Here is a 26,740-nt window from a genome sequence, read left to right as displayed (position 1 = left end):
AACAAATATGCCTACACTATTTACTTTGTATGTGCATGCATTCTTGTTGCTTGCTTCCTACCTAATGTTATAAAATCTTCAGATTTCAACATGTAAAATTTTCTTTATATTAGCAAATGAGCTATTGCTGAGAATCTGCAAGGAAGTTATATTCTATAGCTAGTGTATTTGATTTGTGAACTTCTTAAAGCAAATTCATTCTGTCTTCTAACATTAATTAATTGCTTCACTTTGGTGACAGGCTATTATTTCTGATGCTTCAGTCATGCTTTATTTCTTTTTTTTTTAGTAGCCCAAAAAGACCAGATGATTACAGTACAGTCTTATCATAGTTTTGAACTCTGTAGCAAGAGCTCTACTGACTTCATAAGAAGCTATAACAGCTTCTATTTCTACCTTTGCTAGGGTTACAGTCAGATATTGGAGGAATAGAGAACAAGACTGATGAAAGCTGAGGAGTAGGAGACAGAAGTAATTCTCTTAGAACACTGGTTTGGGAATCCCAGCGCTTCAAAGCAGTCTGTAAATACAGAGTTCATGCAGGTGGGATGTCTTTAGCAGCTGGATGCTTGGTTTTTAAGAAGCCAAATGATGCTTTTTCTCTTTTAGTTAATTTAGGTTTATTCTACAGAAGGCATTGAAATCCAGGGGACAGAGAACACATTTTGGGGCCCTTAAATGCAAACTGAGGATGAGAAATGAATGTTAAAAAATTACTGTCTTCCAGCAAGCGGACTCTCTTTGTGGATGTTTATGGTAATAATTAAGGTGATATGCATACTTTCTGTGCACCACCCTAACTTCCTTTGCGACAGGATTTATAGCATTTTTTTGAGCTCTTACTAGCTGTTTCTTTCTCAAGCTAATCCAGTGCTGGGTCAGAGAGCTGCAGTTTATATTAAACTCTAGTTTCCCAGTTGAAACTTGCAGCACAGAGTGCAGATATAACTCTGAACTGAACGATAGTAGAACAGTTTGACTCTATCTGCAAGTACTACTTAGGCACTTTTATTATCTTAAGTATGGGATAAACTTTACATGTTGCACTTCAGAGGCATGTTTTTGTGGAAAACTCTAGACATAAAAGATGAACTTGAAGCTGGATTTTTATTTTATCATAATGAAAGTCATAGAAGAGGCTTTTTCAAAGAGAGCGACTAATCCTTTATCTGTCTTTTCTGTGTCATGTCTGTCTCCACCTACACATTTGTTTGTCCAGCTTACCTTGGTGGAGCATGGTGGGAGGGGTGGAGTTAAGCAGCAAACATAGGCTATTCACACTGATACCCTCTCAAAGCAAGTAATTTTCTTTGTAATTCAGACAGTACTTCCTTTCAGATTCAATTAAAGTAAGGCCTTCTTGCTAAAGTAAAGTGATGTATGCCTGAAGCTTCAAGCAAGTTCAGTGCTGTGCAATGTGACAAAGATCAGTTCAGACATCAGTACACTTCATGGTATATGGAGAATTTATTCATGTGTGGGAGAAGATCTAATGTCAAAGATAATGTCCTTCCACCAGCTAAATCACTGGGTGGGAGCAGAGAAGGAAGAACATCTTCCTTCATCAAACTCTTCATCAAACATGTACATTACTTTTCTCAGTTAGTAACGTGGAGCTGGGGGAAACGCTTGAAATCCTGTGACTTCTTGTAAGTACAAAACCCACTTACATTAAGTAGAGAGCTTGCTGGATAAAGCTAATGAAAACACTAAGTGCAGTTTTTCTTCCTCTGGATGCCATCCAGCTTTTTCTCCTCTTCTACCTGAACTAACATGGGAGTGTTACAGTTTGTGAACTCTGTTAAGGATTACCAAAGTTGCTAGCAATGCTCAGTATTAATATTGGAGAACCTGAATGGTGACAGATTCTTTCAATTTCAAGATTCCTGTTATCTTTTTCATGAGAATCCTTTACACTATTATTTACAGCATGCCTGTTAGAGCCAGGGAGTTTTTTCTAAATGCAATGCTAGTGCTGTCCCGATTTGATTTTATTCCTATTTTACTGAGATGTTAAAGGTGTTCAATGGCAGCTCTTTCCTTCTCAGAATGTTCTTTAGCACCTTGCAGTGTAGCGACTTCCTTCCTCAGTGGTGAGATCTTTGTATTTGATAGTGTTTTCTGGGTTTTTTCTTCTACCCTTGGTTTGTCCAGTTGCTTTTTAAACTCTTATAAATATTTGGCATTGGCCAAATACTTTTAACCTGTTGATGCCCTTTAGTTTTTGTATTTGGTAAGATATTGAATAGTCTCTCTGTTTACCTTCTCTATTTTGCAAATTCTTCATATGTCTAGTGTCATTCTCCTCAACTTCTTCCCCAGGTTAAAAAGCCCTGATAATAGTGTCTTATTAGCACTGAGCTGTTTTTTTCTAAGACAATGTGTTACAACTCCAAGGTCTTATTCTGGGTGGTAATAGTTCAGAGCTTATCACTGTGTGTACAATGATAAGGTGTTGTCTTGTTTTGCATTTACTGCATTTCATTTGGCCTTTTATCACTTAATCAGTCATTAAATCCTTCTGCAGGTTTTGTTTGGGTTTGCTTTTTTTTTCCCAGTAATTGCTTCTGAGGTGTTTTTTTGGTCTGAATGACACAGAATCAATAGACTTTGTCATCTCCATGTTAGTTCCCCCCCCCCCCCCCCCCGTTTATTTTTTTCATTCACACATAAATGCATTGAATAATATAGTCCTTATTGCATATCCCTGTGTGTCTCAATTGATAATTTTTCCCCTGGGAGAAAGTGAACTGTGTATTTCTAATCTTTGATTTTTTTATTTCTTAATCTCTTTCTTACCCATGTAACAGCCTACATTCTAATTTGTTTAGAGGACTTCTGTGAGAAGTCTTACTCACTGCCTTTGGACAACGAACTGTGAGCTGGATCTGCCTGTCCTCTAACCCTTTGATTCCATCAGGGACATCTTATGTCAAGGCTTTTTACACAAGATCTGCTCATTTTACCCAGTGTATCTTTTTTTGCCCCTTCCATAGGCTTATGATTATTTTTTTTCTTCCATGTATTTGCCTTGTATGGATATCAGATTTAACGGTCTCTTATCATGGATCTCTCTGGTATCATACTTGCAGATTTCCATTTCTCAGTTTTAAGTGAGAGGCTACATGCTGCAGTATATAGTTCAATAGAACACTTGAATAAACAACTAAGAGAAACTACAGTTTTAAACACAATTAAAAGAAATCATAGCTTCTTTTAAAAAGATGATGTTTGAGACTGCTGCACAAGAGCTTCTCAACGCTATCCCTAGGCGGAGAAAAAAAATCCCGTGTTTTAGTAGATGTATTTTGCTGCAGCCTTCTGTTTTTCAAATACTCAGTTGCCCTCCAACTGTCTGTAGGCCCCATAATCTGCTAAGCTTGCTGCTCCTTGTATACTTGAAAAAGGCATAATATTCTGCATTGAGTTGTTCTCCAGTCCTTTTTCTCTTGATCTGTCATGGTATATGTTTTAAATTTGTTGTTTTTTTCTATTTTTCTTTGGTTTGGCATGACCTTAGCTATACAAGGATGCATTATTATTTCTAAGAACTTTCTTTCTCCTCTTCTTTTTTCCAATCTGGCTTTGCTTTTAAATACGCCTGTAGCAGATTTTTTGCTTCTGACACTCCTATCTGGCTACTAAATCTAACTTGCTGTTACAGAGTGGCTCACTAACCTCTTAAACTAGGTTCTGTGCACTGCTCAATTAGAAGCAAAAATTGTATTCTGTCTTTTGGTTTCTCTCATTAGTTACTTCATGAAGTTATTTACTAAATGTATCTAAAATCTTACCTTGATATCATTCTTGAATGTGATACTTTCTGGGAGGTAGGTGAGATCATTATTGCTGTTTTCTGGCCTTTTTGCTGCTCTTACTTTTCTCAGTGTGTCTTAGCTGTGTTTATTCAAACAAAAGATAAAGGAAACTGCATTTAAAATCGTGTATTTAAAAAAACACTAAAATTTGCAAGATCATTTGTGAGTGATTACTTATTGTTGCTTAGCCCACTTTGCTGGGCCACCTTGATAGCAGTTTTCGTCTGCAGCAACTGTCAAATCTTCTCATGAAATGGTAAAAATGTTTATGTACTTTTCAAGGTGTGTATTCAGTGAGCTTGGAAGTGTTACCACTGTCTAGGACTGAACGTATCAGATGTATTGTGCACACGCTTAACTCTTCCTGACTATTTTCAGTCACTTCAGGAACACTTGCTCTACTAATAAATTGGGAAGGCCAATCCAGAAATCTTGTTTCGTATCTTGTCATCTCAAATCCTTTGTTCTCCCCAACACATTAGTTTTCCTCCTCCTCCTGCACATCCCTGTCACTTTCTTTTCTAAGCCCAAATGAATGCTTGTAGTCGTGATCATATAAAGTGTGTATGCCATACAGGTTTCCTTCGTACACTTAGTGTGGGTGTTGCTTAATGCATTAATCTTTTGTTCAGTAGAGTTTCCATGCAGCTTTAATATTCACTTGTAAAACCTGTAATTTCTTTTAAACTTCTATATTTCAAATGAATACTTTGTCTTCATTATTGCTTCCTGTCTGAGAAACTGCTTTCAGTTTTCCTTTTATGCTGTTCTCATTAGGTTTACAATGTTCAAAGCACTTGGAAGTGCCCGGCTTGTGTTCGTGTAAAAAATGATTTATTATGCATGATAACATAACTGCCTTGGGGTTGGCCTCCAATAACTGCGTGAACAAATCAGATCTTAAGCTCAAATAGCATAAGAGATCAAGAGCCTTGAAAATACCAATTTTTTGCTTTGGTATTCCTTGTTCATGGTCTTGTTTTATCTGGAATTCAGGTGCTGTAGCTGTGACCTAAGAAGAAAGAACTGTGTGCACCTGGCCAGCAGGTGATAATAGCAGGCAGAGTACTAAAACTCCCTTGTTCTGGGTAAATCCACTCTGCTGAGACCTTTAATGTATTTGTCTTGATAGGAAAGTAAATCAACACACACTTTTATTATTCAACATGCACTCTATTGACTCTTTCTGCATGAAATAACTAATAGTTTGTGGGTTTTTTTGAAGGAAGACAGTGATTCCTAGCAGTTAGAAGAACACTTAGAAAATTGAGGTTGTCTTATGTGACGCGTGTGTGTATGATCCACTCTGTATGTATACGTACAACTAAAAATCTTTCCTTATGTGAAAGAATTATTGTTTATGTGCCTTTAAGTATTTTAGAATTCATGAATGGAATTGTCATACACAGTATCATTTAAAATGCTATTTTTTTAAACAGTGTTTGTCTAAAGTATGTGTAAAACATTTTGCTAAATATGTCATCAGATACTTTGCAACAAGTCAGCCTAACTACAGTGATGTACATAGGATGTGTTTCAGTTGTATATGTTAAGGGTATTAGAAAGGTTGGGAATCTATTGTGTCCATCATGGATTGGTGCTAGAATACTGGGAAGGAAATCTTAGACAACCACAGCATACTCTGGTTGTCTATAAAATCTTTTGTATTGAAAAGATTTCTTCTAGATTGTGTAAGTCCATTCTTCAAAATCTTGTATGAATGCTGAAGAGTTTGTTGGATTTTAATCCTTGATGTAGTCCAAAGATAAGGCTTATATGTGTTATTTAATCAATGATGGCATCTTCCTTTTGTGACTTAAAATTTTTAAGCACTGATATCTTGCAATCTCACTTGGACTAATCCCCTACTATGGATTAACTGCCTTTTTGTCAATTTAATTACTAAATTTCAGAGGTAAGGGACAATAATTGCATCCTAACATAGTATTGCATAGTATTCTTTAAAAAAACTGAAATGTTTCCTTTTGCAACATTTCCTATTTCTGGTCAAAACCTAACAGAAACATTAACAATGCCTGCCTGTGCTGAAATGAATGCTGAATTTCCATTTAAGCCTATAGCAGCAAAGCTGGAATCTTACTTTGTAGTCAATGTGCCAAGTAATGTGTAAAGTTTCAGAAAGTAAATAATAGTCTTTAGTTTTCATCAGCCTGTTTACAACCTACCTATATAAACAGCTGTGTTCAGGCTTCTATATTTTGAGTATTCTTCCTGGAGTTGTAAAACATACTTTTTACTAGCAGAAATTACTCTAGTTTTGATAGCACCTTTTGAAGTCTATCAGCTAATAATATGCAGTTTTAGCTTACTCTTCTAAATGCTGTGTATGACTGTGAAATGCATACAGGTCTTTATCAATTTCATTGTACTGAGTCTTTTTTAATAAGTGCTTTGGTAAAATAGGTTTTAAGTGACAGCTTTAACCTGTCAAATGAAAAGCCTGAATTTCAAAAGTGGATATTTCTGTAGCCCTTCAGAGGTTTAAATGCTTTCTGTAGTATGAGGACGTAAACAGAGCAGACTCAGAACTACATCTGCTTCATTCAACTACCTGAAAGGGGGTTGCAGAGAGGTGGGTGTTGGTCTCTTCTCCCAAGTGACGAGTGACAGGACTAGAGGAAATGGCCTCAAGTTGCGCCAGGGGAGGTTCAGGCTAGATATTAGGAAAAAGTTCTTTACTGAGAGAGTAGTGAAACATTGGAATAGACTGCCCAGGGAGGTGGTAGAGTCACCCTCCCTGGAGATATTCAAGGAGCGTGTGGATGTGGCATTGTGGGATGTAGCTTGATGGACATGGTGCTGTGTGGTGTTGGGTGGGTTGTGGCTTGTTGTTGTTGTGTGGTGGGTTTTTGGTATGGGGTGTGTGTGGTTTTTTTTTTCTTGCTTTTTTTTTTTCTCCAGGTTGGACTTGATGATCTTACAGGTCTTTTCCAATCGTAGTGATTCTGTGATTCTGTGATTCTTTGCAGATCACAAATAATTATTTTTTTCCACTTTAATTTTCGCAGTTCCACTCCAAAAAAAGGATACCATACCATGTCATTTCATATCTTAAGCTTAAGACTTAAAGACACCGAATAATAAAAATACTAAAATTTTATTAATAAAATGTCATTGTTCCAATATCCACTGAATAATTTGTGTTGTGACCTGTCTCTGTGAAGGTGGAGTTAACTAAACTGAGAACTGAACCACAGAGCAGCCTGATGATGAACTAGGATTTACACCGGGTCTCAGTGGCAGAGTAGGAACTACAGCCAAATATTAAGTGCTAACCATGCTTCCACATCCCTGTCCTGTCTTAATTTGTTTCTTATATGAATGCTACATGCCACCTAAAACTTGTGTGCTTTTACTTGCCTGCTTTCATTTGAATGACTGCTGTGCTTGTGAACCTTGAGTAACTGATAGACTTCATTGGCTTATATAAATGCACCTGACACACAACAGCTGTTGAAGTCTATTTTAATTGTCGTAAAAGATACATGAAGTATTGTAAGATGAATGTTTCTCTCTTCTGGAAATTTTTATGTTCAAGACAGAGTAAAATTTGACATTAAAAAGACATGAGTTTTTAGCAAAGCTGGAGAATAAAAGCTTCCACTGACAGCATTTCCATTGCAGTACTCTTATGTGGGAGGAATACACATCAAGACGTTTTCTGACTAAAAACATGCTTAAGAACAAGGGTGATAAGTTATAGATCACCACTTCTTATGGTATTTTTACAGTGAGTGTATTTACTCTTGTATAGTGTTTGTTCTAGTGTTGAGCTGAATTGAAAGAAAGTGTGTGTTGTCCATCATTGGTCCAAAACACACTTTGACTGTGTTGTAGAGCTTTTACCTTCAGAGACCGACCTAAATACTTCATGAGAAAGTAAATTGATATGGCAGACACGAAACTTGAGTCATTCATGCTTTATCTTTTTACTTATCCTCTTGCTTATCCTTGAAGCAAAGTAAAATATTACTAGTTATGGGAACACTGTGATACTAAGCTATTCTAAATTTGATCTCCAAAACACTCCACAACCTGCTCTTCTGCCCTTGCTCTACAACTACAGAACATACACAGACATAATTTTAATTAACTATCTTTTATTTATAGTTATAGGTCACATGTGAGAGTACATAAAAGTGATAACTGGGCGGAAGGGATTGGGCAGTAGGTTGAAACAGCAGAAAGCGTTTCTTTCCCCTGGCAGTCAGCTCTGTTAGAACAAACATTTCAACAAGTTTGCTGCAGTGCCAGCACGTTTTATTTTCTTTTTTCAGTGAAGGTGGTAGTTGGACCATAAGGCTGCACATTTTTAATTTTGCTTTTTTTCTTTTTTTTACCATCTTTGCGAAGAACATTCTTTACATGTTAATCTGCAATGTGATTACAATAAAGTAACTATGTCCTGGTGCTAAAGAAGCAAAATGGGAATGCTTTACAGCTTTCCATTGTAATAAGTGTTCTTATCTATCAAACATTCATCTGGGCGGGAGATGGAAGGGGTCAGAGCCATGCCATGCTCCCATGTGTGGGAAGTGGAGCAGGAGAGAAAGGAAGCTGCTTTGCCTGTATAAGCTGCCAGAGAACCACTCTTCTCATTAGGGCTTATATCAGTTTAGCAAACTGCATTCTGTAGTTTGCTTCTTTGTGTGTGTGTGTAAATTCCACTTAATTATCAAACACTAACTTCTGAATGGTGCCTCCTATATTGGTTTAACCAGGGTGTCACTGAAATGTTTGTGGTGGTCTCATCTCGACATGTAGAAAACCTGGAACGGAAAAAAATCCATAGCCAAGACTGTTGCTGCTGAAATTTTGATGCAAAAGAAGTTAATGAATGTGAAAGCACAGGAAGAAACAGAAAAGTACTGCCTTGTCCAACTTTTTTCATTTGGGTGAGGTAGATGGATGAATATTATGTTTCTTTCAAACAATATGCTCTGTCCTTTAACTTCTTGTTTATTGTGAGCAGAAAGTCCCTGAGTGATGTCTGTTGGTGTGAGTGGTGCCATCTGGAAAACAGGCTTCTGGCTTGTTTAGAGTTCAATCCTGTTGGTTATATATCAGAGCAAGGAGATTAAGTGGTTAATTTTGCTGGGATGGTGTTTGCCTATTTTACAATAATATTTTTACAGCTTTCTGAAAAGACAGAGTACTAAATGAAAATTATTTTTCATTATGTGCCTTGTTTAGCTAGACAACATGTTATAATCTGGCGTTAGTATTTTTCCAAGTGGAGCTTGGCAGACAAAACTGTGGCATGGTGAAGGAGAAAACTTACTTTATGATTTGCTCTTGTTAAAATACATCCATTTGAATGAAAGCGTTGGCTTGTAGCCTGTTCTTGTTTGGAAATAGTCCCAGTACCAGGGATGTTAAAGAATATAAGTAGCCCTGTTTTGAGGTGCTGGAGCGTGTCCAGAGAAGGGCGACGAAGCTGGGGAGGGGTCTGGAGCACAAGTCTGATGAGGAGCGGCTGAGGGAACTGGGGTTGTTCAGTCTGGAGAAGAGGAGGCTGAGGGGAGACCTTATCGCTCTCTACAATTACCTGAAAGGGGGTTGTGGTGAGGTGGGTGTTGGTCTCTTCTCCCAAGTGACTAGCGACAGGACAAGAGGAAATGGCCTCAAGTTGCACCAGGGGAGGTTCAGACTGGATATTAGGAAAAATTTCTTTACTGAGAGAGTGGCCAAAAACATTGGAACAGGCTGCCCAGGGAGGTGGTGGTGTCACCATCCCTGGAGGTGTTCAAGGAACGTGTGGACGAGGCATTATGGGACATGATTTAGTGGGCATGGTGGTGTTGGGTTGATGGTTGGACTTGATGATCTTACAGGTCTTTTCCAACCTTTGTGATTCTGTGATTATTTGGCATCGGGTTTATTTCTTCCTTCCTCCCACCTTTTGAAAAAGAGCTGATACTAAATGGCACCTCAGCTAGCAGGACTGCGTACCAGCTTCTTGCATTATTGCTGCCCAGATTAGGTAGAGGCTGAAATCTGTAACTTTGAGTGGATACCAGAAAGCTTCTCTCAGTTGGTTTCCTACGTTTGGAAACTTTACTTGCTAACCGTACCTTCTCATGCTGTCTGTGCCCTCAGTACGTAGCTACCAAGCATCATGGTATGTTTGGTGACCTTGCGGGGAAATGTGGTATGTACTGTCAAGCTTTGGCACTTACTGTTGAGTTTGGATCTTCCTTTCTAACCATAGCTTTAGGATGGCTGGTAAAACTGTCATTCTGAATCAGTGGTCTGTTGTCCTTTCTTACACTTACCCAACTTAAAGCGTACAAGTTGTATTGATTTTTCTCTTTAAAATTCTTCCAAACTAATTTATGAGAAATCTTCTCATAAAAAGTAGCGGTTCTGGCCTTTGTCAGCTTTTCCATTAAACTTATTCTTCATTCATCAAGTAGCACACAGCATGACGTTATTGACAAATGCTGGATGTCAGATAAAGCTCTCAAGATTTTTTATTTATGATTGACTGGTGGAGCAATAGGATGCTTTTGAAGAAAAGATTGTTCAAGTCTGTATGTGTACAGTAGCTAGGAAAGGAGAAAAAAGTGAGTGTGAAGCTGGCCACAAAATAGTGAGGTTTATAAGATGTAATCATTGTTAGTTTCTGTGTGCTCCAGAGACTGAGGAGCTGAGCTTTCAAATATACAGGACATGTTTTAAAGGTTGGTTAATTTTTCAAAACTCTTGAAAAAGCTTCACTATTAAATAAAGAGGGTGCCAGGTGAAAGACTGAAGTGCTGTCAAAAATAAGAATAGTAATAGTACAAAAGCTGATCCATACTACATGTTCCACATGTGCTCATATTTATTGTAATGAACATTCTTCCATTGAGAAATGAATTCTTTGGAAGTAAATGAGAAACTAAACTGTATGTGTCATCCTGTGGCAGGTACCAAATAACAAGCAATGGTAGCTATGCTGAAGTATAACACTGGGATCACTGAGATGGAGTGTAAATACTGTAACGAGTAAATTTCCACTGTTCTTGCAAAACACTTGTGTTGGATTTTTTAGATATAATCCTTTAATTCTTCAACCACATATAGCAATGATTTATAAAATAGTTTCAAATATTGCTAGTAAACAATTTTCTTTATCAAATTAATTTATAGAGGGAATGAAGGAAGAACCTGAAGTGCTCTTTGAGGAACTGCTTGAGAGGGCCAAAGCTGGAGAACCAAAAGCACAAACGGAGGTAATTTTATATGCTCTTTGTCCAGTCTTGTTTGCTCTTAATTCCAAAAATAGCACTGCCTGCTGTAGACCTATTATCTCTTCTTTAGTTGAACTGTATCTGTTTTGATCTTAAACTACTCAAAGAAAGGTGATGCCAGATGGTTTCTCTGCCTTGAGAAATGCTGCTGGCTTGGGAGTGTTGCTGGCTTCAGGTCCAACTCTTGAGTAAGCCTTTAGGACGCATATGAAAATGGGGAGGGTAGGCTGAGGCCATGGAGAAGGTACAGAGCTGCTTTTGCTTTTTTTAAAGCATGTGCCAAAGAGTTACTTGTGGAGGTGTGCAGACAGAGACTATTAAATGCTGTTGGTTCAGCACTGCACTATATACAAAGATACCAGGACTCTTAGGCTGGACTCTGTGGAGGAAACTGCTATTGAGGTGCTTTAGCAGGATCATAGATTGCTTGATGTTTTGCTCTTACACCATTTCTCTGTTGAATTAACACATTTTGGAAAAGAAGCCCCTCCTTGTTTACTGAAATTAGCTACGTTAAGTTGTGTAATGGCAGATATGATTGAATTAATAATGGCAGTTCTGTACTTGTATATGTTAGCACTTTAGGTGTCCCTTAGGTTTTAGAAAAATTGGACCAGTTTTCCACTGCAGTCCATTGTCTGGTGTATTGGTCTAGTATAAATAGGTTAAATTTGTTTAGAAGGGTTTTAATTTGTGTTTAAATTGGTTAGTGTTTTACTTGAGTGTTCTTTTCCAGCTTCACCTTTGATGGCAAAAGGGAGTGATTATTGTCACCTACATGCCTGTTGGTGGTTTGGGGTTTTCTTCACTCTTTTTGCAAATAAAAATAAAAGGTGGGGATGGGAAAGAAATCCTTTTGAAGCTGGTTAAAAAAAAAAAAAAAAAAAAAAAAAGAAACTATGGCAATGCCAGGCTCGCTCCCCACTCCATCTCAACTTGTTTAAGGGGCAGGCTGTCCTTGGAGTTGTAACTCGAGACAGTAACAAATTCCTCACCTTTGAAACAGCCGGTAGCTTTGCAGAGGATGAAGCTTTAGCCTTGAGGGAATCGCTGCTGTAAAATCCATGTTTTGGCTCTATTCTTCCACACAAAAGAAAGCAAACCCCGTAAATATTCTTTCAGGATATAACTTCCAGTCGAGTAAGAAATACCTTATGTAATCTAAGCCTATGATATGTGCATATGTATGTATATAAATAATAATTTTTTATCCTTCTCAATTCATTCCACCTTCACTCCCTTCCTTTAGCTCTTTAACTGTGTACACTTTCTATTCCCACACAATAATAGGGTTCTTGTCGTAAAGAGATCCAGCATACAATTTTGCGTCAGTATGCACTCAGGATGAATTGACTGCCTGAAAAGGAACCCCAAGTACAGTAATTTCTTTTCTATGCAATCAAATTTCTTGTGACTTGTGGAGAAGTAATAAACTTTTAGTTTTTAAAACCCTAAAAAAATATATTTCCTTCTCTATTGTTGAATACATCCCTTTAGAATCAGTTAGAAAAATGTAATTTTATTTCTTACCTTTGTAGGAGTACGAGTGAGAAGCTGAGATGGCACTGTTGTGCTGTTTGCTAATAATTATGAAGTCAAACACAACAAATCTTGTCGTTATTACTATGAGTTTATTCAAAAATAACTCTGCAATGACTATGGAAATAAATGCACTCTGAGTGGCTGTTAACCTGTATTACCGTAGCTTTATGTAATTTCTTTATTGACAAATAACTGTACAGCAATAATGTAAATGAGACACCCACAGCTGGAATTCTGTAATGGAGAAAAGGCAGTTGTGTGTCTTTAACCGGAGGATGTCTGCAAGGGGACTACTTGAGAGAACTGCTTCAGTTAGCAAAGCCCGCAGGTGAGAGAAACCTTTGAAGTACAGTATGAAGATCTGTGTTAAGCCATTACCAGCTATGACTTCATTTCACAGTTTTAGCTCATGGGAAAGCGGGAATCCCTGACTGCTTAAATGACAAATCCAAGTTTAACACCTTTTCACATCAGTTCTTCCTCCTTTGATTGCTGCCGGCCAGAGCTTTGCAGCCATCTTCAGGTGGTTCCGTGTAGGAGCTTTGCTATGACAGCAAAAGGTGGCTGTTGCACTGGGCTTGTTCAGAGGGAGCTGGTAGACCTTCCAGCAGTATGGAAAGCCTTTATGTTTGTTATGGGACTTGGAGGTGGGATTTTTGCTACCAAAACTTTTAACACACACAAAAAAGCTTGTAATTTTATAATCAAAATAAAGGAAAATACCTTCTGGTTGCTCAGATTTTGGGGGTGGGTTCTATGGATTTTTTTGGAGGGGATAGATGATTAAATCTTAATGCTGAACTTACCAAAAAAAAAAAAAGACAAAAAACCAAACCCCCAAAAACCCACTAACCTCCCCAAAAAACCACACCCCACCCCCACCCCACACCCCCCCCCCCAAAAAAAACCCAACAAAACCACAAACAATATCAAAAAAACCTACAGGCAAGCCAAAAACCACTTCTATCATAAAACAGGTGTTATGCTATCGTTTTGTTTGTGCAGTAGCCTTGTGCAATATGACTAATTCCAAAATCTGCTAGTTCATGTTGCAATACGAGTTTCTATGTCCAAGAGACCCTTATAAACTTAAGAGCTGCATCTACTACTCTTGACACTTTGCTCAAAATCTCAATGGCTATAAATATAAACAAGCTCAAAAAAACACTGTTCTTGTCAGAGGATGTTATTTACCATGTAACTTGTTCAAGCAATTCCTTTCTGAAATAAATAGCTGAAGGTGCCTCGGCAGTTGGGTGGTAAATTACCAGGCAATTGCTGAAACTTTTTTTGTCTGTCTCATATACTCTTTTCTTGGTCTGCCACTATATCTGTGCACTGCCTATTGAACTCTGGCATGACCTTGTAATCATTGTTTAGTTCTGACTTACGGATTACTTCATCCAATTTTTTTTTCTTATTTCTGTATGGTTTTGGATAGCGTCACTATGTAAATACTATGGGTTTAATTACTATGATGTCTACCCAATAACTGTCTACGTAGAAGTTGTTGGAGCACCCACTTACGTATATGAAACCAGTTGCAAGACTGGAGACCTAACCTTTACTGGAAAAAAGAGATCTTTTTGATTATATCAGTGTGTTTAATCTACATTGGAATAATGTGAATTACTAATCTTTCAAAGGTATTTCTTTAGTCACCTTTAGTGGTAATACCAAAGGCAAAGTTTCAGAGAAACTGTCAAACAGTTTTTTTCAGCAGATAATACTGTGGACTTATGGAGCTGTACTCTTAAGCTATTGCATTAATTACTCCTAGAATGTAACTGAAGTAACAGTGGGGAGAGAGGGAGTGCAGTGAACCAAGCAAAAGCATTTCTCAGCTTCTCCAGGCATGCGGAAAAAATGTCCAGTAGTTTTGGCCACTTTCTGCCATTTAACATTTTGTTGCCTTATGGTATGATAAGCAGAAGTGTTGTATGCTATTGCATAAATATATTTACTAGTATATTACCATATATTTCAATTTTATAGAAGGAAGAAAAAAGGTGATTTTCTTATCTGTAAAACAATAATACAGGCAACTGCTCCACAATTTCTGTAATCCTAAATAGGAGGATTTTTACAGGCTATATCATTGAAATTGCTTGATGCTTAAGCAGTGTTAGTTTTATTCCATTCGCTAATTAATCGGGAGTTTGCTTTGACCTTCAGTGGGTAAACTGCTGTGAGTTGGGGATTTCACTGCAGAAGCCTCCTTCCATGTCAAGGCACTTTGTCAGTAACTTTGTCTGAATTTCTGAATGACACAGGCATCAGGTTATTACACTTAAATTTTGTGTTTCTAAAATGAGGCTAGCAGTGTTGTCTGACCATTGTTACACGAGGAAGAAAATGCAAAAAAACTGTTAACACCGGGAGCTTTACCTGATCCTGCTAGATGCTTGAAGACCAATGGCAATAAATTCATTGACCTGGCTAAATGTGTTGCGATTCCTTCTTGCTTCCAGTTCTGGAAACTGATCTTTCTCTGCAGAAGATCGACTTACAGCTATGTTCTTTAGTGCTAGGAGCAAATATTTTGACCTTTTGTTTAGAGAGAATTTATTCTAGCTGACTTCCAGGGGTTGGGAGGAGAGAGACACAGAGAAAGAGAGACAGTAGAGTATATTTCAGTAATTGAAGGAATTCTGTTCCCCACTTATTCTAGGTGGGGAAACGCTTCTTAAGATTAGCAGAAGAGGAGGATGAAGAACTTAACAATTGTAGTGCGGTTGATTGGTTCATCCTTGCTGCTAAGCAAGGCCGAAGAGAAGCTGTCAAACTGTTGCGTAGATGCCTGGCAGACAGAAGAGGTATGACTTCTCTGATACTTTTTACCTGCACTTCCTACTTTATCTGAAGTAATACTATATCCATTTTAACACTGAAAAGAGGGGTTAAAGTACGATGGGAATGTTCATGGCAAAATTACGTGAGTAGTTGCTGACACCATGTTCAAATAAGTAATTTAAAAAGCATTAATTACTGATACTGCTCATAAAAGCATTTATATTAATTATTTGCTTGAATTCCTTCATGGAATTCATGCCAGTTCTTCCCCACCCCACCTATCATTGAAGTGTCTTTGCTTTGACCATGAAGGTCATATATAACCGTACACCACCTACATATCTGTTGTTGTTTCATTGTTTTGCCCCTTTACAACCTCTCTCCTAATTGGTCTTTTTCGCTGTCTTCTCCCACTTCAGGATTCACATCTTCCTTCATGCTACTTCCCACACTTGGAATGGTCTCCTCTCATCTGCCAACTATCTGAATTCTTATTTAAAGAAAAAAACAAAAAAAAAAAACTTTGCATTAAATTCTTGCTGCCTTTTACATGTCACATGCATATCCGCACCACCTTTTGCCTGAACTGCTGTACTTCAAAAGTAAAGCAAGACATAAGGATAATGCATGTCTTGCACAGTCTCTGAAGTACAGTTTAAACTTAAGCAATGTGATTAGATTTTGATAAGCAATGGGCACAGAAGGGCATTTGAGTAATTTACTTAGGTGGTCAAGCTGTGAATGAAACTTCAGAAGTTTCAGACTAAACTAAGAAAAAAAAATTGTGGGCAAATCCATCATTTCTGCATGGGTGTGGGATAATAGTATCTAATGTTTTTTTCTTTTCTTGAGGCATCACTTCTGAGAACGAGCAAGAAGTGAAAAAATTATCATCTGAGACTGATTTGGAGAGAGCTGTGAGGAAAGCTGCCTTAGTCATGTACTGGAAATTAAACCCAAAAAAGAAGAAGCAGTTAGCAGTTTCTGAACTACTAGAAAATGTTGGGCAAGTTGACAGTGAAGGTTTGTTTATGAACTGATTTATGGTATTGATAAAATATAGACATACAGGCAGAATATAGCTGGAAACTTAAAAGGCTTTATAAGCAGTCAGGCATGAGATAAAAGCACATGTATGATCTACTTAAGAAAAAGTAACAGTGTTAAGGACTCTCACTCTCTTTTAATAACTGTGTTCTCTGGACCAATAAAGTTAGTTCACAAAGACCCGCCAACTCTTGCTGTAGGTTGTGATTCAGTTAAGCACTCATACAAGTGACCAAATACTAAAAATACCTTAATTCGACACTCGCTGTCTTTGGAAAATAAATCTTTTATAGCTTTGCTGTGTTTCAATTTTTTTATTATTTTTTTCCCTTAACAGTCATCCTGATGATACCTTTCTAGATGTTTCAATTTATAAACGCAGTCTTCAAGACACCTGCTTCACTCTGCCATTACAGCAGTCTGTGTTAGCTATGTCAATGCTGTTCCCTTTTCTAATATAGTAATAGGAATATAGAAAGCTATATAGCCACTTCTTACCTGTTTATATGTATATTTGTCTCTTCCTGACTTTGAAGAAATACCATTCTCCAGATATTGCAGCTTAAAGAACATTCTAGTTATTGCTTGATCACTTTAATTGACTGCTTTGACTTTCCATAAACTTCTGTTATTGAACTAGGTGGTGAGAAGCAACCTGGCCCAGTCCCAAAGTCAGTGCAGAAGCAGAGAAGAATGCTGGAGCGATTAGTGAGCAGTGAATGTGAGTGCATGCTGCCGCTTTCAATCTTTGCCTGTGGTTTTGGTTTCTGTTTTGTTTTGCTAAGCAATTTTGTGCTGCCAGCGTAAGAATCTATAGCAAGTTTGGATTGCTATAAACAGATAGTGTCAATTTATTATATGTACAAGGTAAATAACCAATCTGCATGTGAACTCACAGAAGACATCACCATTACAGTCAATTTGTCAGTGGTTAGTATACTAAGAGGACTTTGCTTATCATTTGTTATATCTATATTCTTCCCCTTTCAGCAGTTAAAGTCTATTCAGCAAAAAAATTTTTTGCACTTTCAATAAGTTTTTTTTAGTTCTAAACTTTAGCAAGCTTTCTGATTACAATAAGGTAATTAATTATGCAACCATTTAATGCAGACAGATCCCTCATTCTATTTGCCTTGCTTCTGTTTGCCATTCCCTTATAATTAATGTTTGTCTTTTCATATTTGTTCAAGATTGATATAGGAAAGATGCACCAAGATACTCTTTTCATAACTTAGGGGCAGCTTGGTTCATGTAGTGGGGAGAATTAAACCACTCAACACACACAGGCTCAGACTTGTAGACCCAAATCTATGAGTTTTGTAAGGTATGGTCGGGGTGGGGGTTGGACTTGAAATAAAGTTCTTCCTAGCCCTGCATACCTAAGAAATGCTGCTATGCTGCTGGGCCTTCAGAAGGAGAGTCAAATTGTTAAATTGAGAAAATGCATTATAAACAATGCAGCATGTGTAGTTTTTGAAGAACATTATCTAACATAAGTTGCAATTAATCATTGTTGGGAAAATCTCATTTTCTTGAAATGCAGCAGGTCATATGAAATAGTTTATGTGCTATCTAGATCAGTTCTTGAAGAGCACTTTTAAATGTCGCAAAGCATATTACTTACACATATTCTCAACTATAGATATATTAGTAACTAAAGCATATTACGGGGATTAGTGAGCCAAATCTGGGGATTTGCAGGTTTAAATTCCTTGAAAGATTAGATTTACATTTCATTAGGTCAGTTTAGCCTTTACCTTCAAGGATTCTGTTTGTTATGTAGGTGACTTCTGAAAATAACATTCCTAAGAAGAGTGGAGTATTTCAGTTTTACGTTAACTTTCACAGAAGTAAAAGAGGAGGAGGGACACGTGCCTGTGTATATGAATGAGGGAGTAGGTGATGGGCGAAATAGTATTTTGGAGACCAAGCTTCTGGTCAAAACTTCTGTGAGAGTAGGTCAGCTGTTCTTGTGACTCATTTGCCACTTCTGGAAAGCTAGAAATAGTCCTTCAAGGATAAGACTGTTGTGTTTCATGGTCCGGTCATCGTATCGTAATGCAGATGTATCTGGGTTCATTGGTGCTTAGTGGACAACAGCAGTGTTCTTTCCATCCCTTAGCTGAACTGGCACGTGCTGATAGAGCGTGAGTGCAAAGCAAGTTATTTTGTTCTGGATTCTTCAGTAATTCAAATAGTGTCAGAAAAGGAACTAGCAATTTTTTAATTTTTTTTTTGAAGGCTTAAATGGCAGATAAAATAACAGGAGAGTAAATGAACCTACATGTAAGCGTAGGCAGAAATTGATGTGCATATTTTTCTTCTTCTACGGCGGATGGGGGAGGCAGAGGAATTTGTCATAACCAAATTGAAGTAGAAAATCTATGAATAATAAAGTAGAATCTACAACATACGCTTTTTATATCAATTTAAGACACTTGGGTGACAAAATACTAATAACGTTTAAAAACGAAAAGTTTTCATCAAACACTTAAAGTAGGAGTTAAGTTGTTACCTCTTCTCTAGAGAGCTTTTATCTTTTCATGGATGAACAAGGCAGCTGTTACTCTCCATCATTTACTTCTGTGATCCACTGGGTTTCTCTGTTTACCTTGCCAGCAGGAGATTCTTCCTTCAGTTTTAATACATTGCCAATACTTGGAAGATAGTTTTTTTTAAGCCAGATATGTGTTTGCAGATATCTGATCTGGGGTATCCTTAATGGAGGTATAAACAAAGATTAGAGCTGACGTTGTTAATGGACAGTTGTTATGTGCCTGAGAGTATACATGTCATTACATTTGATAGGCCATCTATACATAGTAAGTTAATAACTCCTTCCCTCTCAGGATGTCCTATGTTCTTGTAAAAAATGCCATTAAGGAACTCTGGTGAGGTTCTAATCATGTCTGCTTGCTGATCCCACACCAAAAAGACTGTCCTACCACTATATTTTGTCGCAATCGGACAATAAATTTAGATGACACATTTGGTATTAGGCTTGACCTGAACCCTACCGAAGACAGCTAAGGAGTCTCAGCGATTTCTTTGTGCAAGCAGTGTTGCCTTACAGTCTGTGAATAAGAATAGTTAGCAAAAATAAATCCTTTCTTTGTTTCTTGGGAGGCATGCCAGATGGTATTTTGTGGGACATACGGGTTCATGCAACGAAGCGGGGGGGAAATCTCCAAGCAAAAGGCAACAGCCATGTTGTGAGATTAAAGCAAAAGATAGATTGTAAGCTGTTGTTTTTCTGTTGAACTCTTTTAACACCCCTCTTCCCGTAGCAGGTACTACAAATACTTTATTTTGTTCTGTATCTACGTGTTTTCAATATTAAATACTTTTGCATATATATATAAAAATACAACTTCTATAAATGTAGCATTTTTGTAAAATTAAAAAATTAATAGGCTCAAACCTACTAATCCTCTGATTTTAAATTTAGTGAAACAGTTCAGTTTTCTGTCTCTTTAAACTCTAAAACTAGTATTAAGCAGGCCAGCTTTCATATCTTTGTATCAGCTGACTAGCTAAACTTACTGTGTGGGAGGTGTGTTACAGATTTTTGTCATTCAAAAGTCTCTCATATCTACAGCAATGTCATTTACTTTACTGTGTGGAAAAAAAGTTGCTGTTAATTATCCTCCTTTACAAATGACATCAAGCTTGTCTACCATAGAAACTAGCTAATCCATGCTAATGCAAGGAACTGGCTATGAAAAGAGTTTGAAGCAGTATATAAATCGTCTTCTGTCTTGCAGCATCCCTAGAGTTTTCAGAAGCAACCTCTTGCCTCCCTTCTACTCACAGGAGTGGATAAGGATCTTCCAGGGCAGAGTGATAAATTTTGTCTCTGTGTACAACTGAGCAAAGTATATTTTGTTGCTGGCTATTTGTTTTAGGTCACAGTCGATACAGTTTGGGGAAGGCCTTTTGTATAGCCACATAGCATATTAAATTAATACACTATACATAATCTATATTTAGTCTTATAGATATGAATAATTGGGCATTTCCCATAATTACATGGCTGTAACTTATGAACTCAGAAAAATGACTGTTAAATGCCAAATCGGAAGTCAGGTTTTTAGTTAATAACATACAGATAATTCATTACTGTTCCTGTACAATTCTTTCTTTTCAGTGTGGCTGTTAGTTAAAGATTTCTCTCAAGCAGTTACCAAAGGTATAATAGGATATGATTTAAAACTGTATGACCTAATCCGGTAGTCTTTTTTCCTTGGAATACTTGCAGATAAGCTACATTCATTCACTCTGTTCTCCTACTTACCTGTATAATAAACTTACCTGCTGGTCTGACAAGATTTAGAGTAGTAATACATTGCTGGCACAAGCAGCTTCTTGTTTTCAGCACAGATCTCAGAACAAGTTGCAAGGTAAGCCTGAGTTATTGGTAGTTCAGTTTTTGAAGCCCAGAGTTAGATCATCTTTAATACCCGGAAAGAAAATTAATAATCCAACTCATGATCATTACAGTGTTGTATTGACAGTCTTCATTTTATCTTTTAGCTAAAAAATTTATTGCTTTGGATGACTTTGTTGAAATTACCAAGAAGTACGCAAAGGGAATCATCCCATCTAACCTGATTATGCAGGAAGAGGAAGATGATGAATTGGCAGGGAAGACTCCTGAAGAGTTACCCCTGCGACTGAAGGTAAAAAGGCAAAGCTGAACAGGTTATGTTGAAGGGCTCTTAACTTACATGTTTTAGACAAGACAGAGGTGACTTGCACTTGACTCTCAAAGCTCAATGTTTAGTCTATATAGGTCAGTACAAGAATTGGTGCTATAATTTCTTTTTGGACTTGATTTCATATATATGTTTACAGTTTCATATATGAGTCATGTATTTAAGTGAAAGGGATAATGGTTTTCCCTGGAAGAGGGCAATCTACCTTCATTACATCTCAGTGAGGGTTTAAATGTCCCTACCATAACTGTCATATTTTTATTATAGATGTTATTATATGCTTCATATCTTTCTTATTTAAACAGGAGTGAGCAGGTGGGAAAAATTATCCATAGTCTTGAGGTGTGAAAAGGTTCTGTTATGAAAGAATTAAAGGATGGTGGAACTTGCTGTCAATGGTTTTCTATACTGCTTCTTCCCTAGGTAGTGAAAGGAGAAGGGAAAATTAAGATGCATGCATTCAATACTATAAATTTCAAGAAAGGTAGGGGGTTTTCAGCTGCTGAAACGAGAGTTTTTGTTTTCATAGTTGTTGTAATTTTGTTGTCCTTTATCGTATGGTAGGGGTGAGGAAAAAAAGGTGTGTGTGTGTGTGTCTCTTTCCAGTCTTTTGAAAAACTAATATTCTGGAAGAGATGCATTTATGAAGAAGAACAGGGATACCTTCGCTAATAAATAGGCTTATGCCCAAGTCATTGTGTTTGTTGCCCCAGTTCATCACAATGCATAGATCTTTGCTGAAGCATTCTTGGCCTTTCCTTTGAAGTAATTAATATAAAAGCATACGTTCTGGAAAAAACACAAACTATCATTTTATGGGGGGAGGAGGATTGTTTGCAGCATCTAATGTGTAGATGCTAATATTTGAGTATTTGTTTGAAAAATCCTATCCCTTTTTATTGATCCTATGTAAAGTGTGTGGTTGGCCATAGGAAGAGGATTTGGTCCAGCAGTTCCTCTGTTGTCTGGTGACTGTGTTGGACATAAGATAGGTAGAATTTTAAGATCCTGTACAGTTACTGTTGTGGAGTTAAAAGAATAACTGTAATTACTATACATTTAGGGAAAGGTATTTCTGCTGCTTACGAACCAGATTTTGACAGCTGCATCCCTTGATGCTTGGGAAGAATTGTTTTAAAGATAAACCACAACTGTAAAGACTTCCTGTAAGTGCGTATGAATCATATGCACTACTTCCTGTAGTGTATATGCATATCAGAATGTATAGCATAATCCTTGCAGAACAGAGGCAGAGTTAAGTGCTTTAAAGCTACAGTACTCACAGCTCAAGTAATGACTTAAGATAGTACAGGACTGCAGCCATGTAGTTTATCTTCAGTATGGAGTTAGCGGAGCAGAATATTTGACTAGGAAGCCATTTAATTATATGTGTCAAAGGTAATGAAATACATCTTTCCTGAAATCAAAATCGCCTCTGAGCTTCATCTGACTGAATTAATCAAAATAGAGCTAATAATCTCAGCCAAAGTAATCTCATTTTATTGGCAACATTTGTCTGAAATAAAAATGTTTTCATGTCAGCTGAGGTTAGACAACTGACTACTACTGCTTCAGCTAGGAATGTCTGTGATGTACAGATATGAAACTGCTCATAAATAAAATGCTTCTTTCTCTCTTTACAGGTTGTAAAATATCCGCTGCATGCCATTATGGAAATTAAAGAATACCTTATAGATATTGCATCAAAGGCAGGAATGCATTGGCTGTCTACCATTGTTCCAACACACCACATCAATGCTCTCATCTTTTTCTTCATCATCAGTAATCTGACAATTGATTTTTTCGCCTTCGTTATTCCATTAGTCATATTCTATTTGTCCTTCATTTCTATGGTGATTTGCACACTGAAAGTTTTTCAGGACAGTAAGGCTTGGGAAAACTTCCGCACTTTGACTGACTTACTGCTTCGTTTTGAACCAAACCTAGATGTTGAGCAAGCTGAGGTGAACTTTGGATGGAATCACTTAGAGCCATACATCTATTTTTTACTCTCGGTATTCTTTGTCATTTTTTCCTTCCCTATAGCAAGCAAAGACTGTATACCATGCTCAGAGTTAGCTACCGTCTCAGTTTTCTTCACAGTGACAAGTTACATGAGTTTAAGCACATGTGCAGAACCTTACACGCGAAGAGCATTAATGACTGAGATAGCAGCAGGTTGCTTATCCCTATTGCAGGTATTACCTGGGAATTTTGGCTACTTGAAATTCTTAGGTAAAACCTTCTTTACTGTTCCAGTAGGCCATTTCCTTGTGATAAATGTAAGCATCCCATGCCTTCTGTTTTTGTACTTGTTCTACCTTTTCTTTAGAATGGCACAACTACGGAATTTTAAAGGCACCTACTGCTACTTGGTCCCATATCTGGTCTGCTTTATGTGGTGCGAACTCTCTGTGGTCATTCTGCGGGAGTCCTCTGGCATTGGGCTCGTTCGTGCATCAATCGGTTATTTTCTGTTTCTCTTTGCACTCCCAGTGCTAGGTGTAGGCATTGCACTGATGTGTCTTATCCATTTCATTAAGTGGTTTCTGTCTCTGGAGCTTATGAAAATTGTAGTGACTCTGGTTTTGTGTACTGTTCCTCTGCTCTTCCGATGGTGGACGAAAGTTAACTTCTCTGTAGTTGACATGGTTAAATCCCTCACTCGAAGCTCAATTGTGAAACTCATTTTGGTGTGGATTACAGCTGTAGTGTTGTTCTGTTGGTTCTATGTGTATCGGTCAGAGGGAATGAAAGTTTACAACTCGACCTTGACATGGAATCAGTATGCTTTCCTCTGCGGACCCCGGTCATGGAAGGAGACTAACATGGCACGTACTCAGATTTTATGTAGTCACCTGGAAGGACACAGAGTGACATGGACTGGGCGGTTCAAGTATGTGCGAGTTACAGAAATCGACAATAGTGCAGAATCGGCAATAAATATGCTTCCACTTTTTATTGGAGATTGGATGAGATGCTTGTATGGTGAAACCTACCCTCCTTGTGACCCCAAAAATGTTACTCTGGAGGAAGAAGAATTGTGTCGTCTCAAGTATTTGACAAAGCATAACTGCCACATGAAAATGTTTGATCGGTACAAATTTGAAATAACTGTGGGCATGCCTTTCAGTAGCAAAAATGGAACCAAGTCTATAGAGGAGGATGATATAACCAAAGATATTGTGCTGAAGGCAAGCAATGAGTTTAAAAAAGTGTTGTTGAACTTGAGGCAAGGAAGTATAATTGAATTCAGCACAATTCTGGAGGGTCGTCTTGGCAGTAAATGGCCTGTCTTTGAACTGAAAGCAATCACTTGCTTGAATTGCATGTCTAAACTCTTACCTGCAGGGAGGCATGTGAAAATAGAGCATGACTGGAGGAGCACAGTGCATAAAGCCATTAAATTCGCTTTTGATTTTTTCTTCTTCCCATTCTTGTCAGCTGCATAATGAGCTCTTATATTGGTTCAGTGGTATCTTCTGTGTACGCTGCATTTACACTACCAAAGGTTTGGCGGCTTAAAAGGAGGAAAAAAAATCCAAACCATCTTGCTATAGCAATGCTCAAGATGTATGCTAATGTAGAGCATTGGTTGAGTTTTGTAAATGTACACACTGCATCCTGACTTTAAACCCTGTATGACAGAAGTAATATATGCTAGTTTAATATTATTATAAGTGAATGCAGGGGATTGCTGCTGACTAATTGCATGGAGACTGTTTTGTCCAAAATGGATATATATATTTGCCTGTGGTACGACACTAGATGCATTCACTTGCTCGATGTTAGAAGCACTTTAAATATTCACAATGTGCCCATCGGTATTTTCACAGGTATGATTTAGAATAGGTAGCTGACAACAGCTGATGTCACATATATTGCTTGTACTTATTTGGTGTTTTCTAGAAAAAAGTGATCTTGCAGTCAGTACCTGGTGGTGATATCTGTGTACAGAACTCATTGTTTCACTATTTGTCCAGAAGATAGTGGCTTTAATGTTTTTTGAAAGGGCACACCATTTCACACCCCAGCAAGGTTGTAAAAAGTCCTCAAGCTTCCATTTTTGCATTAAATATTCTATACAAAATATACTATTCTGATTGGTTATGATAGCTACACATATGACACTAAGGTACAATCCATGCTGGTGTGTGAAGGACAAACACCAGAGAGTAAGGTTGGTATTGAGATGGTACCAGTAACGGACAAGCCAAACAACTGAAAATAGTACCGAAAAGTCTACAGCGGAAACTGAGATAGTTTGTTTGTTTAATGATTTGTATTGTGCAAATAAACATAAAATACAAACTTGAATTAAATGGGTACCACATTTGTTCATTATGCTTTGACATTGTGAGCAGTTGTTTATGTTGTGCTGGTAACAGCTTTCACTGGAAAATACAATTTAGAATGTTTAAAAGTTTCTGGTGCGAGATACTTGCAGTTGTACTTCACCTTATTTCAAGCTAGCAATAAAATTGGAATATGCCGGGTGAAGTTTTTGTATCTGTGAAACCTAGACATGCTCCTTACCCCTGCTTTCATTGTGACTTACTACCCTTCTTAACCACTGGATGACTGTGTTTCACAGATACATTACGCTATTTCTCTGACTAATCTTCCACTGATGGTGCATTAGATCCTATTTGCCTTTGCATATCGGTCATCACTGGGGGGGTTGGGGCAGGGTGAGTGTTACCAGTGAAAATTCTTGATAGAGAAGGGGAAGTTTTTGGGAAAATGAGGCCTTTGGCTGCACTCCAACTACAAGCACCCTATTGAACATCACCCTGGGCTGCAGTCGGGAAGAAGCCAAAGGCACTTAGAGGCATCCTGCGTAGTTCCCAGGCAGTGAGCCAAGCCTGACATTGCAGAGCAGAAGCCTCCACCATCCAAAGCCATATAGTCGTGTTTGAGCCCGTCAGAAAATCTATGATGTAGAATCATGTCTTCCGGGTGCTTCCAGTTTTGAAAACTCTCACCCATCTCTCTGTTTCCATCTGGGGAAAAGAAATGGTGTAAGGTAGCAGGTAAATGCAAATTTTTACATAGTTTTGCTTACCTGGTCCCATTTGGGCTGGAAATAAGCCAAACTTAGCCTTTTCTCCTTCTTTTGCTAGAACATCCATTGGCTCTTTTTAGGTATCTAAACATTCTTCCTGGCTCTGAAATTTAAGCACAAAAGGCTTTTTTACTTTTTTTCCTTACACACACGTAATTGGGAAGCTTCTATTCATGTTTGTCAGGAGAAAAAAGGCAACAGTCTTGGTATTCAGAACTAATGTTAAAAACTCAGCTTTTACTCTTTGTAAGGATGTCAATTTACTGACTTACTGTGGTGCATTTTGAAGAAGTTACTACATATCCGGAAAAGGGAAAACTGACTCAAGTCAGATGTGGGAAGTCTTGCAAGAAGAGAGAGAGCATTTTATTGATATCTTTGGAAAGAGTTGCTTTTTAAGACGAGACAAAAGGGTTAATCCAGGTACCTCAGTTCCCATCTGTAACTTAGTATTGTTACAAGGCTTAATTGCAACTCTGAGACTCCTAGTTCAGCCTTTTCTGA

General features: G+C 37.7%; 1 protein-coding gene across 1 annotated transcript in view; it reads left to right on the top strand.

Moving 5' to 3' along the window:
- Positions 1–25,559, top strand: part of WFS1 (wolframin ER transmembrane glycoprotein) — a 36,655-nt gene extending 11,096 nt beyond the window's left edge. The window contains exons 3-8 of the mRNA XM_059817654.1: positions 10,974–11,056; positions 15,288–15,432; positions 16,262–16,432; positions 17,097–17,177; positions 20,990–21,135; positions 22,815–25,559. Of these exons, the coding sequence (XP_059673637.1) occupies positions 10,974–11,056; positions 15,288–15,432; positions 16,262–16,432; positions 17,097–17,177; positions 20,990–21,135; positions 22,815–24,623 (2,435 nt within the window). The 3' untranslated portion in view covers positions 24,624–25,559. The remainder of the gene's footprint in view (positions 1–10,973; positions 11,057–15,287; positions 15,433–16,261; positions 16,433–17,096; positions 17,178–20,989; positions 21,136–22,814) is intronic.
- The last annotated feature ends 1,181 nt before the right edge of the window (positions 25,560–26,740 follow it).

The sequence above is a fragment of the Gavia stellata genome, chromosome 5 (assembly GCF_030936135.1).
Source record: "Gavia stellata isolate bGavSte3 chromosome 5, bGavSte3.hap2, whole genome shotgun sequence".
Classification (NCBI taxonomy): Eukaryota; Metazoa; Chordata; class Aves; order Gaviiformes; family Gaviidae; genus Gavia; species Gavia stellata.
This window is presented reverse-complemented; position numbering and strand designations above follow the sequence as displayed.